The sequence below is a fragment of the Rhopalosiphum padi genome, chromosome 2 (genome assembly GCF_020882245.1).
Source record: "Rhopalosiphum padi isolate XX-2018 chromosome 2, ASM2088224v1, whole genome shotgun sequence".
Lineage (NCBI taxonomy): Eukaryota > Metazoa > Arthropoda > Insecta > Hemiptera > Aphididae > Rhopalosiphum > Rhopalosiphum padi.
In genome coordinates, this window is record NC_083598.1 from 46,061,469 (window position 1) to 46,076,120 (window position 14,652).

General features: G+C 27.4%; 1 protein-coding gene across 1 annotated transcript; it reads left to right on the forward strand.

The window, feature by feature from the left end:
- The first annotated feature begins 3,388 nt into the window (after positions 1 to 3,388).
- LOC132923279 (uncharacterized) lies at positions 3,389 to 5,538 on the forward strand. The gene is made up of 4 exons (XM_060987161.1): positions 3,389 to 3,493; positions 4,566 to 4,715; positions 4,990 to 5,160; positions 5,250 to 5,538. Exons 1-4 carry the CDS (start codon positions 3,404 to 3,406, stop codon positions 5,424 to 5,426), a joined length of 588 nt encoding a protein of 195 aa, XP_060843144.1. The 5' UTR covers positions 3,389 to 3,403; the 3' UTR covers positions 5,427 to 5,538.
- Positions 5,539 to 14,652: the final 9,114 nt, after the last annotated feature.

Here is a 14,652-nt window from a genome sequence, read left to right on the forward strand (position 1 = left end):
AATAATATATATAGGTGGGTACCTAACTTACGTGTACTATTTTACGCATAATATTATTAATGACTAAAATTATTTTGTCAATAATAATTATGATTACCGCAATCTATTAATACACGCGGTATCTGTTTTTTATTTTTACCGTTTACAGTATAAGGATACACGAATACGCGTATTATATACAATGTATCGTAGTCATATATAAATAGGTGTAGTTACAAACACGTACACGGTAATACGCCGAATGCTGATTATCAAAGTATTATAATATAGGCCGCTTCGTTTGTGCGGCGATCACATTACCCGTAAGACGCGTAGGATTATTAAGATATTTATTAGGATAATTTAACGGCACACTATTATTACGATGTACACGAATCGCGTACACACACGTGATGTGTACCTACTACTATAATTTCTAGTAGATATCAATCTTTTTTTTTTATTCGTATATATTTTCATACCACGCACATAATATACAATAGACGGCCGGCCTTCGTACGATTTCCTGCTTCCCGCAGATTGGTATTTCGGTGTATTTTGCATCGACATAACATAACGTGTTATAGCGTATGTAGAACACAAACGCAATTAGAAATTCAATAACCACGGTTCAGGATGTAGTACGAATATTTTAGTTGTTTTTAAAAAAAAAATTTAAAATACCTTTTTATTATAAAAAATATAGTGTTATCGTTATTTTAGTCTATAAAAAATGTGTAATTATATCAAATTGTTATTCGTACATGTTATCCCTTAAAAAAAAGTAATGCTGTAGTAATATTACAATAATTGAAATATTTTATCCCGTTAATAAGTAAATAGCTATAGCGCACATATTATTATATACATTTGAAATAACTGCACTTGGATATTCTTAATTTATCATAAACTATGATAATTCACATTCCGTTTAATTAACATAATGAATATAAATAATCAACACGTTACGTCATAATAGTATAGTTGTCATCGTCATCGTCATAATATCATAAATCATATTATTATTATATTGTTCACACCCACGACACAACGATTATTTAAGTCTTTAGTAGATAACGTAATGTCAATGGCATGGTGGTTATAGGGAGGAGGAGAGCTTTGATCGTGCCTACTAGTTACAAAGAGAATTATTTATAACGAAATTTATGGACAGTGATGTAGGTCGTACGAGTGACAAACTGACAACTGACAATTTAATGCAGAAGGTCCTAACTTAAAAGTCGGAGTACACTAATTTTAATGTTCAATATAGGTACTCAATAGTCAATATAGGTTCTACCTGTTCTTTAGACAATTAAGACGCCACAAGTTCTTAGTTAAAACGGAATACTGTGTTTAACTTAGATTAGCAAAATCTTCTATCAAAATCATTAGTTATTATCTATTAGTCATTGTCAATGGCTAATTTACTATTATAATTTATAGGGATTCATTAAAACGTATTTTTAAACAAAAATGCTTTTTAAAAAATAATGTTTTTATTTTTTATTTTTTTAAACGTGTTTTTTCAACCCTGTGTAGGTGCATTTGTAAATTTCCAACGTTTTATTATCAGACACATCATAGTCGCGCTTCCGTCATTTTTATAAGGGACGAACACGTGGTTATATAATACGACTAAATATAATATTATACATGTATTATAGGTATTATACGTTTTTCAGTTTTAAATTTTAGAACAAATCGCACGAAACTTCCATACACTCGCAGTTCGCAAATCCGTCACGGCCATCATTGCAAGCAAACGAATAGTTATTATTATTAACATCTTATTTTACCTCTGGCCCGTCTGCACGATCGCTCAACACCAGAAAAAAACGATCAATCTTCGATGCAGCCGTTCAAAAAAATTACACCGAGTACAAACGGTACATGAAATAATTAAATAATTATTGTCGGTCTTACAACAAACAAGTAAATTACGCGTGATTTTCGAATTGTCACAAGACGCGCAGTTCACTAGTCTGGGTACCCACAACAATTATTTATGTGTACGCCATAGTAAAATATGTTGTATTGTATATTTGTATTTATTATTATTTTTCGATAATACATTCTAAAAGCAAGAGAAGTTTTTATCGGCGTGGTTTTATCGATTGTTTCACACATTTGCATATTTTGATCCAGTCGGTTTATAACACATAAACAAAATAATAAAACTCATATAATTACCTATTATTGTTTGTATTTAAATGATCACCAAACATTGTCGTACACAATTAGAAAATTTAAATAAGCATATGGTTAAAGAAATCATTAAAATAAACAATATAAGATTTGTTGCAAAGTTAAATTAAATTGTCAATTTTAAAATAGTGATAATATAAGTGATAATTTTTTTTTTTTAATTGCCAAAAATAGCTCTTAAAATTTCTTTTCAATTCATAATTTTTATTTTAGTTACTTTATTTGTGATTATTTTCTCTTATTGTAGATGAATAAGTTTGTTTGATTAAATGTGAAAACAAAAATATATCAGGATGTACTATGTAAATTATGTGTTAACACGAGTACTTATTGAACAATTTGAAAATATGATCGATAAGACTCATAATTGTATTTTCCAATAGTACTATTATATAGGTACACCTAATTAATCTTTTTTGATGATGCATAATAATCATAATATATATATATATATATACATATATATACAGATTACAATATGAATCCGACGCGATTCGTGATCTCCGTTGGAATAATTATATTATATTATGTGTTAGAGGCAGAGTATATTCAAAAACGTTATTTTATTATGAATTTATTACAAAATATTACTAAAAATAGCTCATATTTGCTATAAATCTATAATCATTATGTATTATGTCTATGTGTATAATTTAGTGAATTTTAATGAATACAATTTAATAACTCAAAAATACAAGTTCAAATTTTAATTTAGATTCTTAAAAATAATTTACTCTATAGTTTACAATAAAAAGGAAAAGTATTCATAAAAAAAAAGTTTTTGGAACTGCTTCTTGAACAGTATACAAATTTAACTATTTAAAAAAAAAATTATATAAATATATTTAAAAGTTCTAAAAATTAGAATAGAAATTAAATAAATGTATAATCAAAAAAATAAATAAAAAATCAGCATGCGAACTTGCAATTACATTTTGTCAAAATTCACATAGGAAAATCAAGATAATATTATTCACAATAATCATGATAATTTATATTCAGTTCATATATAACATTCATTATTTTTTATATTGAACACAAATAATACATGTGTAATATATATATAGCGGAAGGTTTATAAAAAAAAAAACATTATAAATTAATTTTTGAAATATAATTAATAGCATCAAGTACTCGAGTACATTTATATTAAACTCTCATTGTATTGTTTGTGTGTAAAAAAATATTACATATTCTCATTTTAAAGTAAAAAACCATGAAGTATATTCTTATAATTTTAACAGAATTTTTGATTTTAGTCGATTCTGGAGTAAGAGATTTCAAGTTTCGACCAAATTTACCTCTAGTAAGTGAGTGGAGTTTGATTAATGAATATGAATTATATTTATAATTAGTACTATAGCATACTATTAGTATATTCAATCTAGACTTTCATAAAAACTAATATTTCTGAAAAATTTTATAATTTAGTGTTCATTTAAATTGTTATTATTATTAACGCAAATTCTTGGTGTGTACTTTTTTATGGTTAGACCTTAATGTCATAAATAATGATTTTTATAAAAGTTTCAGTTACTTGATAATTATAATATACTGTAAGGATTATATAGGTTAAACCTATATTTAATAAAGATGAAAATAATAGGTACCCTATTGTCTTAAGAAATTGACTAAAGAAGTATCACAAGTATTTTAAAGCATAATATTGTGTAGGTATTTGAATAAAACAAATCTAGGGTAGTTATAATATAACATATTATGTTTATATTAATTTATAAATAATAAATAATACCTCTCAATTCGTAGAGATTTCTTGAAGAAAAACTTGATTACTCAATAACTTGTCTGCAAACTTACAAATGCTATTAATGCTTATTTATGAACTTAAATCTGTAAATTATAAGCTAGTTTTCTATTTAATTTGGTTACAGAAACTTTAATTCATATCTCGTATATATACATTTTTTAATTTTTAAATAACCAAAAATTATATAATATTGATCACAAAATTGTTTGCTGGTAACAAGAATAATTATATCTATTTAAACCATATACCACAGCCGCTTATTAGTCATTAGCTTAATATTTTCTTTAAATGCTGTAGAAAACTGAATTAAGTTGTGAGCTATACATTTTATCAATACAATGTAGTAATGTATCAACGTTGTGTTACACCTTGTTGTATACCTAAAATTATAAGAGATTCGTTTATAATATCGTTTGTTTGTGTTGTCTTAAATCAGTTAAATCGTCTAAAAAAATTGTTATCGGAATTTATAGCAGTTCTTAGTCAAGATTTATTTTTTATTATTAGATTTATAATATTTAAATCTTTAGGAAAAACGTATGTTAAATAACAATTTAAATACAAAAAATAAAATATAATATAGAAATGTGATTTGTAGAATTGATTTCAGGGAGATTATCGAATACATTTTATAGCTATTATACAATGTAATTCCAATTCCACAATTCAGCATAATTTTTTTTTGTATAAGACATCTAGAAATACAACTGACTTAAGAGGAAATATAACATCTTTAAGGGCGTTTGATGATTCTTTAATAGTAAGTTTATAAAATAAAATCTACATACAATAGTTTATTGTAGTCAAATTGTTAACTGTACTTAATTTATAAAATAATATTATTTTTTTTTGTATACCATTATTACAATATTAATAATATTGTATGATTTAAAATATATTTATATACGTCTTTTCATTATATTATAGACTTCAATCAAAAGATATTATATTTGACTGTCCTAAATATTTGATGTACTTCAAAGATTCACAAATAGTTATTATAATTTAATAACTAAAATTGTTGCTATGTATAGATAAATCTTAAAATGGACATAAAAGACAAAATCGGTAACTGGCAAAGTAATGCGTATACATATAAATCACCTCAGGCATATACATGTATTAAAAACTTTCTTGGAGGCGAGTTCCCAAAATTTCTAAATAAATATGGAATCAATGCATCAATATATAATATTATACCACCGGTGAGTCGTTTTAAATGAGTCTTAGGTATATAAAAATTAAATAATATTAATATATTATACAAACATAATAACATAATATATATTTTTAGGGAATATATACCACCAAAGGCTATGACGTTTCAAACTATCCAGAAAATACAAATTTTCCAAAACAGATTTTTTATGGAACTTACAAATTTAATATTATTTATACGGAAAAAAATGGTGATAGATGCGGATGTTTCACATTTGTTATTGAAGTAAAACGTCCGTGGGAAATTGAATAAATTTCTCAATTCACGTGTGATATTTGTAATATGTTAAAAATATACATTTTAGATATTATTTAGGATTTTTTTTAAAAAAAAAAACGTAGAAAGCTATAATTATTATATTAAATGGTTGTATGGGTATATTTACAAAACTTGCAATTTTTATTTTTTTTTTCATAGATACCAACAAATGTATTAATATTGCTTGTGAGTTGTGAGTCACAAGTTGTGACCTATGTTTAAAAAAACCCCTTTCTGCAGTTGTTGGTTATTTATTCTATATCAGTTATATTGTATTATGTATTATAGTATATTTTTTGGTACACAACTCCAACAACTCATGGATATTACCTTATAAATATAATATCAATGCTACATATAATTAGAATATATACAGGAGTTTTTCTACAGATAGTATTATACCTTTTAGGAAATACTATATTATTTCCGTTGTTTTCAATTGGGTTCAGAGCATCGAAAAGGTTATCTGAATTTCCTTGGCTTCTATTGGTTTCCGTTTGGTTTTGACAGTCAGTAAACAAAGAGGTGCTTATTTTAGAGGTTCACCACAGGTTAGACACTGTGTTTGTTCTTATTTCTGCATAAAACGTCTATAAGTATTATGTTTGAGAGTCTATTCTTCGTAATCTATTAACGATTATTTCATTTTTGCAATTTAATAGTTGGGGGTTTAAGCCAGTATGATTATTCTTTTATTATATTCATACTTTAGTTCTAAATTTCTAGTACCCTTTTTCAATGTAGGTGAAAATCGTGGCGGTTTATTTCAAAACCATTTATTTTTCTTAATAACTAGCCTTATGACTATACTGAAAGACCCACCACCCACACCACACCTAGCTATCTATTATTGCGTTGTATCTAATGTATAATATTTAACCTTCTTTTAACAGGAAATGCCTCACATAAAATAGGTTTAAATATTTATTTCGTTTATATTAATTAACTGTATTAATAGTTTATACATAAATCAAGTGTCACATGTATATACTACTGCAGATTGGATTAGTTAAGTTAGTTGAGTTGTTGAGTACTATTAGTTTATTTCTTAGTATTCTCGACCTAAATATTTTAGTCGATTAAATATCATTAATATCATCTATTACACCTGCTTTGATTCTTGAATATTTCTGTACGTATACATTTAACATATTTTTTATTTTGCCATTTTCTGAACTAAATTTTCAACCACTTACCTTTTCTTAAAATGATAGTTGAAAGATCTCATCAAACATCTTATGGATATAAAATAAGTTTCTTACTTTTACTCTTTTAGAAAATCAATTTTTTTGAAGGCTTGTCTTTAATATTTTACAGCTAAAAACTGTCTGTTTAGCAATATTTTTTTCGAGCACTTTTTAAATCCAAAGCGCTATAATACAATTAGTTATTTTTGAGGAATTATGTAAGTTATATTTGGTTAAAAACATGTCCATTATTGGATGATTTATTTTCGGATATCTTTTTGAGTTTTAAACGAGTAGTTAATTTGCTTTAACTATTATAAGTATTTAAGTTATTTATGTATGTGGAGTAACCTATTAATATTTTAGCAAAATACTCCTGCGCCAGTCTAATTCATCTAAACATTAACATAAAATACCGGGTATAATTAATTAACTACCAATTTGTCTAAAATACAATTTTTATACATCAATATTCTACTTTGGATTATAAACTTAAAAAGGTAAATAATTATACCTAATAAATAATAAGTGAACAGTTATATAATAATTTTCAAAAAACATTATTTTGTAATGTTTTTAAATTATGTAGTTTTATTGATCAATATTTTTGAGAACTCTAATACTTTACGAGATTATACGGGTTAACTGCTAAAAGAATTGCCCTATAAACTATGAATAAAATTTGATGCCATTTGTTATTAGTAATAACTTATTTTTTATTACTATATAGCATAGCAATTATTATGTGTAAATAAAATATTATAGTCATAACGTGATATAATACATGTATGATATCTATTATAGCCGATATGAGCGAATAAAATGGGGTTTACACAGCTGTATATAGTTGCATACACTGCAGAACAAATTTAATGAAGATTAGTATGATAATAATATTATATTATATTTTATTACATTTTTCGGTTAAATATTGCGCTGCAGATATTTTAACTTTGATTTAAATCGATAAAAAGTATACGTCTCCGAGAACGCTTCTATGTTTTGTATGTATACATATAATGTACACGTGTTTTGTTTAATAATTGCTTACACTATTCGTCTATACAACGTATCCTATAGGAATGCAATAATTGTAATATTAAACGATTTCCATTATGATTTGTATAATATAGTCATATACAATTGCAGATTATATTGTTATTATTGTTATCATCATCATAATATTATTGGAGCAGTTTCGTAGCCATCGCGCGTATTCCTGCAACATTTTTTTTTCTTTCGTCCGCAAGTAACTGAATAATATTAACCATCGAAAAATGAACACACGAATTAATGTACTGCGATGGGGTTGCCGGTCGTTTTAAACACAGTAAACCTATTAATAGTATTCAATGAGAAACTTGGCATTTTTTTTCTATATTATGTGTAATTTAAACCGTCGCCTAAGCACACGCTCCATAATATATTATGTACACATATACCCAGTACCCATCATGCATATATATATTATATAGGTTAGGTATATATATATATACATATATATATTATAAAGAATATACACACGATCTTATATATGATATTTTTTATATTATAATAATAGAACGACTTACTCGTGTACCTACATCGATCCATCGCCTTGCATACACACGAGTATGCATATTATACGGTAAATATTATATTAAAATATTGTACCTGTATAATAATATCTCCGTCGTATTTTTTTCCCAGACGTTTGAAGTAATGATCTGTTACCCTAAACGCTTTATATACCTACATATTATAATATATATATACTATATAGCATATTATTATTATTATTGTTATTATTCTATACTATATAATATTGTAGACATAGTAATTTAAACAATATTCAAAACGCGCGCGCATACGGAATTCGGTGGTGAATAATAATAGCCGCGTATACCTCCACCTTCGCCTCCACTAATATCATAACACAATTGGTAAAATAAATCTTTATTTTATTATTGTTATTATAAACATATACCTTTATAGGTACATTATATTATACAATGCACTTACAATCCGAGTGCGTTCGTATGGGGTGGGGGGTATTAAACCCTAAACAGACGGTATTATATAGTCGTCTACCCATTTATCCGGTCTTAACTAAATTATAGGTCCGGGTTGGTTTTTTCTTCTTTTTTTTTTTTAATGGCCCGACGTCGATTCCACCGCGACGTACAGCATATATTTATTTGACACGAGAAAACCGTATCAAAAATTCGTTTTCACTCATTGATCTTTGTCACTTCGGCTCGGTGGACGTCGCAACTGCTTATTATAATTCTCCGGCAACTACTTATTTCTCAAGATTTATATACCACATTAATAATTAAAAAACATGAATTATTATTACGATAAATTATTTACAAAACAAATAAATTATACGTACGGTATCGCTATCATAACATGGCACTGCTGTATACACATAACACAGTGTGATGTGTGTGTAAAATTTTCTTTGAAATTTCACGATATTACGATAACTTCTCGCGTGATATTTTTTCTCATGCTACTTATATAGTATATACCTTCACTGATCTGTCTTTTAATATTTCAATAACAATAAACTACTGCGAAAATATGCATACGGAGCACTATAGTAATGAAAACCGGTTAATATTATAACTTTTTAATTGGTAAACCGATAATTTTGTTGGTGTATTAAATAACGTTCGGAACAACAGTAGTTTTCAATACTTAGAATATTCATAGGACGTAATTTGACGTCAACAATATGTACCAATTCGCCCGATGTAAAGTATATCGAGTGTATTATCTCTCACACGTGAATTATATCATAATAGTTAAGACTGCAGTTTAAATCAAATCCGACAAATATATATACATACACGGACTTCAATATGAATACGATGTGATTTAAACTAAAATTATCAATTTATCATGTTGATGAGATACCTAAATAGCGTTTTATTTTATTATTTTCCGTGTTTTGAAAATTCTGTTTAATTTATGATTTTGAAATTGTATGTGTGTATTAATAACGATATTTGTAATCAAGATAACTCCTAGGAATCCACACGATTTTCCACTCGGTAAAGTTCAGTAATCTTTTTTTATATCAAATAAAATACATAAATAATAAATAAAAAATATATATAGATAAATTAATTCAAAGCATGGGTATTATTAATTATATTAAATATGTGATGTTAAAATAAATAAAATAATCAACGGGATATTGTTTTCTATAATAGTTTATATCATTATCTGTTGCTGCGCTTAGCTGTGAGACTACTTGTCAGATAATTTATGACCGATTTGCGTAAACTTGTTTTCGCCGTATTGTACAATATACATAATATATAAGTACTTGTGAGAGTTGCAAAGATAACAGCAATAGCTTTATTCAAGAGACAATTCGTTCTCCTTCGAATAACGATGTATAATATGACTGAACGATCGCGACCTTTCCGCGTTTCTCTTCCGTCACACGATTATTTGTATCGCTGAGTATGCAATTTCGTCGTCATGTTTTTGTTTCGTCTTCTCTTTCTCATTGCAATTATTGCAAACCTAACATTATTATAAATTTCACAGAAGCCAATCGGTCGATTGCTGAAGCTACACCAGCTATACACTATACAGACACCAAGTATTCGTAATAACACTGGCCAAAACAGTATTAGGTATATTATTAAATATATTTTTATTATATTTAAAAGTATGCATCTATATGAATTCTTGCAAACCGATGGAAAATCCTAATCAATAAGAGGTAATATAAACATGTGACGTATATTTATATTTTTAAATTAAGAATTGAACAATCTGTAAAAAATTACAATTTACAATAAATAGATAAATAGAATAATTATACATATTATTGTGATATAGATTAATACAAAATAGACTACGCCGTTTTGATGATCGTATTCATCGAAGGAACGACGAGAGGTTCTTGTAAAAATTAAAAGTAGGTACAATGATGAAGAAAGATACGAGAATGGATTTAAATTCATCAAGTAGATTAAAAAATGAGAAATAATTATAGTTTATCGAGTAGGAGTTTGTTTGAATGATAAGTGATACTTTTTCACATTTGCAAACGAACGCGGTTTGTAGGGTTTTCAGTGGCTAGTTGTTGTCTTGTTGATTAATAAATGGTGTTTAGGACTAATAGTTTTAAGTAGAATGGTGGAAGTTGTTGAAGTTTTTAGTTTGAAATTTTGTAATTGTGTGGTCAGTTGCTTGTTTATTGTGTAATGTACATTGTACATCATTATTTATAGTTAGCAAATTTAATAATTTGCAGAATGCGGATTTTGCTGTGAGATCTGGTGATTTTGCACTGGATGTAGCTGTGTGTTACCATTATATTACCCGCATTTGACACACATGTAAATATATGCAAAGCAGGTTCAGGTGCGGTCGTAAATTCGGTAATTTATTGTGATAATTGTCACCTTTTTTTATGGTTCTTCTACTTTAATCGTCGTGTGTAAAACAGGAATGATCGAAAAAATATCGTAATTGCTGCTATTGGGATGGACATTAACACAGGAGAGGGGTAATGAAGTTTTTGTTTGCTGAAACCCCACCATAGATTTAAATAAATTAAAATATTCAGGATTTTTTTTCAGAATCAACCAGAACCCGTAAAACCCTCAAATACCCTCAATAACTCGAAAACCTAAAACCCATAACCGAGATGTTTTTTTCGAGATAAAAAAAATAAAAATACAATGTGTTCATGCCAACACTAAATACTTTTAATTATTCATTTTAAACATTTTATGTGATAATATGTCTTTTTGTGTGTTTATTTAATAGTTAATTCTATTTTTTGTTTAGTGTTTTAATAATAAATACTGACGGGTACACAATATGTTTTAACTTTTAACTTTTAAGTGAAATAAACTGTTTTTGTTCTATAAAACTATCTAAATGGACATTTTGTAATAATAATAATAATAAATTATCATAATTTATAATAATAATTTAATTTAGTTATATTGTTTCATGAATTGAAAATATAGCTTACAATTTAGTTTTCTCTAGACTATTTAACACGAATTAACTCATATTAACGCGATAATAACGGTTACTAACACCCAATTTTTTTTAGATTTTATTTATTCCTGTAGTGTTTAAACACATCTAGATTCATCTAGCACACAAAACCTTAAATCTTAATAAATAATTCAGTTCCAAAGCTCTGTAAATATGATGTTATACTTACTTGCAGAATCCACTGGAAGTGAATGACATGCGGTTTACGTATTAACTATAAAATGTGTATAATTTATTATCAACTCAGTTATTAACAACAAAACGATTTAACGAATTGCCTACGTCACTATGTCAGCTGCAAACGTATTTTTATTTTGAACCGTATGTTATTGAATCGCACACGGATACTTATTATTTGACCGTTAAATGTCTGTGACCATATTATTGATGAACACAAAGTTTTAAATAATACCAATACACGGCATTGTGGGACACATGAACTCATTTTGACCCATTACATTTTAGATTCTAAGCAGAGCGCGATGAATGTATTGATTTTACAATGATGTGGTTTTTTTTTCGAAGTTATAATTCAATTAACATCATCGAATCAATACGTAGTGAAATATTAAATTAATTAAATAACCGCATTGTTGTAAAGTCTAATAGTGCCATATCATTATTAAATTCTGACCTCTGCGTTACGATAATTCTTTTCATATTATATACTTTATACTAGCTGTGCACTTCATCGCCCGGAAAAAAATGCATATGTGTTAAATTTGGCTGCCCACGAATTGTTGATTTATCCCATTTTAAGCTCATTTAAATTTAAATTACACGAAACATTAAAATAATTCTCAGTTCTTATTAATTGTTCACATTGCGAAGCGTAAAGATAGAAAGATAGTTTGAGTTGTGTATGGCACAAATTTCATCTAAAATATATTTCTGAAATATAAATTTGACATCTTATTCATTTAAATATTTATTTTTTATAATAATTGATGACTAATTTTTTTTCATTTGTGTTACCGAGGTAACCCGTAAATAATAATAAAAAAAAATTCATTACATTAGTGTTTTTGTACATATAAAAATTATTTTGGGTGTTGCAGTGTGGTTACCAAAGATGATTAAAATGGTTACATACGCACCATCTCCGAACAATGCGGAAGATTTTTCAAAAAACCATACGTTATAATTGCTCCAGTATAGTTTTTGAATGTATTTATTAATTATTATAACATTCGAAACATTTTAACGTTTCATGTAGACATAAAGATAAATTATAGAAAAATATGTCATATAACCACTACATAACATGAAATCGACTTGGTATTTAATGCTTTTGGAAATATTTTCTCAAAGATTTTTCACACCAGACATTTTAACACAATAATATACTTACTATATTGTGTTTATAATAAATCAGTGTAGTAGGTATATATTATATATTATATATTAAACTACCATAACTATAAGTACATATAATATACTATAGTATAGCTGGTACCTACGCCGATACTGATGCTCCGAACATCGCCACGGACGATTCGTGGTCGGGAAAACAAATAAATGTGAGTCGACTTGATGTGTGTACTTATAACAATATATAATATATTATACACGAGTGTTCGTGGCCATCGTTCATTAGTATTCCACTGCATGTGCGGTAGTGTGCGACTGTGAAAACGAGGAAGGGACTGCTACATCACCGCCACCGACGCCGCCGCCGCTGCCGTACCCCTGCGGTGGATCACCTGCAGTGTTCTATGTGAAGTGGAAACGTCACGTCGTTATATTGCATATTATTATATAATATTCGCTAGGGCGATCGAGCGTATACCATTTATAATACGCATGTGCATATTGGTTTAACATATTATTATAGTAACGTTTCAGTTTACCCGTCGATTCGTGTAATATTAACAATGGCGATAAGACGAAACGAGCTTTTTTTCATTGTGTTTCGTAACAATCGGTTATTATAGGTGCCCCAATACTGCGCAACACCAAAAATCCAACCTCAGATACTCGATTGTCTGGATATTTTGAAATAAAAAAATAATATAATAATTATAGTTTTTCGTTTTAGTGCTTCTGCAACTAGACGTTTTAAAACTTGGAAGGGGTTGTGATATTGGGGTTTTATACGCGAGTTATATACCTATATACGTAACTTAGTAATCGATAATAACATTAAATATGCATAATTACATAGAAAATAAAATGGTCAAATTAAAAATATACTTAAGTATCGCTATATACTCGTATATATGAGTTATGGCTGCACTGACTACATTGCGATAGAAGTCGCGTCTGCGTCATGTTTCAGTATATTATATTACCCCCATAAATCATTCATATATTTGATATATTATAAAAAGGGTCTTGACTCGACTTGGTTACACCACTTCAATAACAGTGTTTACAAAACATATATCATTATGTTAGTTATACATGTAAATAATCGGACGACACGTCATATAATTTATATTCTTAGCATATGCTTTAAAAACTGCGTGCATTATTTATCGATAAATAAACTTTCGAGGTGGTAAAAGTTCTTAAAAAAAGGGTGCGTGCATAACTTCTGCAGATTGGAAATTTCAAACGTGATAATAATATGATACTTTAAAGTGAACACGAAATGCAGAAATACTAATAATGTTTGTATCAAAAAAATTACAAATTGCCATTGTATAACATAAATAATATAAGTGATGGATTCGATTATCGATATAGGCATCCCGAAAAACGTATTAAAATCAAATTATTTGATACAGTATGAAGTCTTAAATGTTTAATAAAGTAATAAATAATATATATATATATATACATATAACGATGTATGGTGTCCATTAAAATACATAACTGTTAGACGTTGGAAAACCCCATTGCAATTATCAAAATAATTGGACAGAACTTTCAGCGCAAGTTGAATAATATACAAAGAGAAAAAAGATAAACGTCTTAGGACAAAGGAAAATACTATCCTTTTAAGTTTAACGACACAGACGGTCATTCAGAATATTTTGATAATGATAATTTTAATTACTGTTCCATTTTGTTTT

What these genes read in the sequence shown, in the direction of transcription:
- LOC132923279 (XM_060987161.1), top strand. Translation starts at nt 3,404, where the DNA reads ATGAAGTATATTCTTATAATTTTAACAGAATTTTTGATTTTAGTCGAT. An exon ending in TTCGACCAAATTTACCTCTA is followed by an intron (nt 3,494 to 4,565) that starts GTAAGTGAGTGG and finishes AATTGATTTCAG; the next exon opens with GGAGATTATCGAATACATTT. An exon ending in CGTTTGATGATTCTTTAATA is followed by an intron (nt 4,716 to 4,989) that starts GTAAGTTTATAA and finishes TGCTATGTATAG; the next exon opens with ATAAATCTTAAAATGGACAT.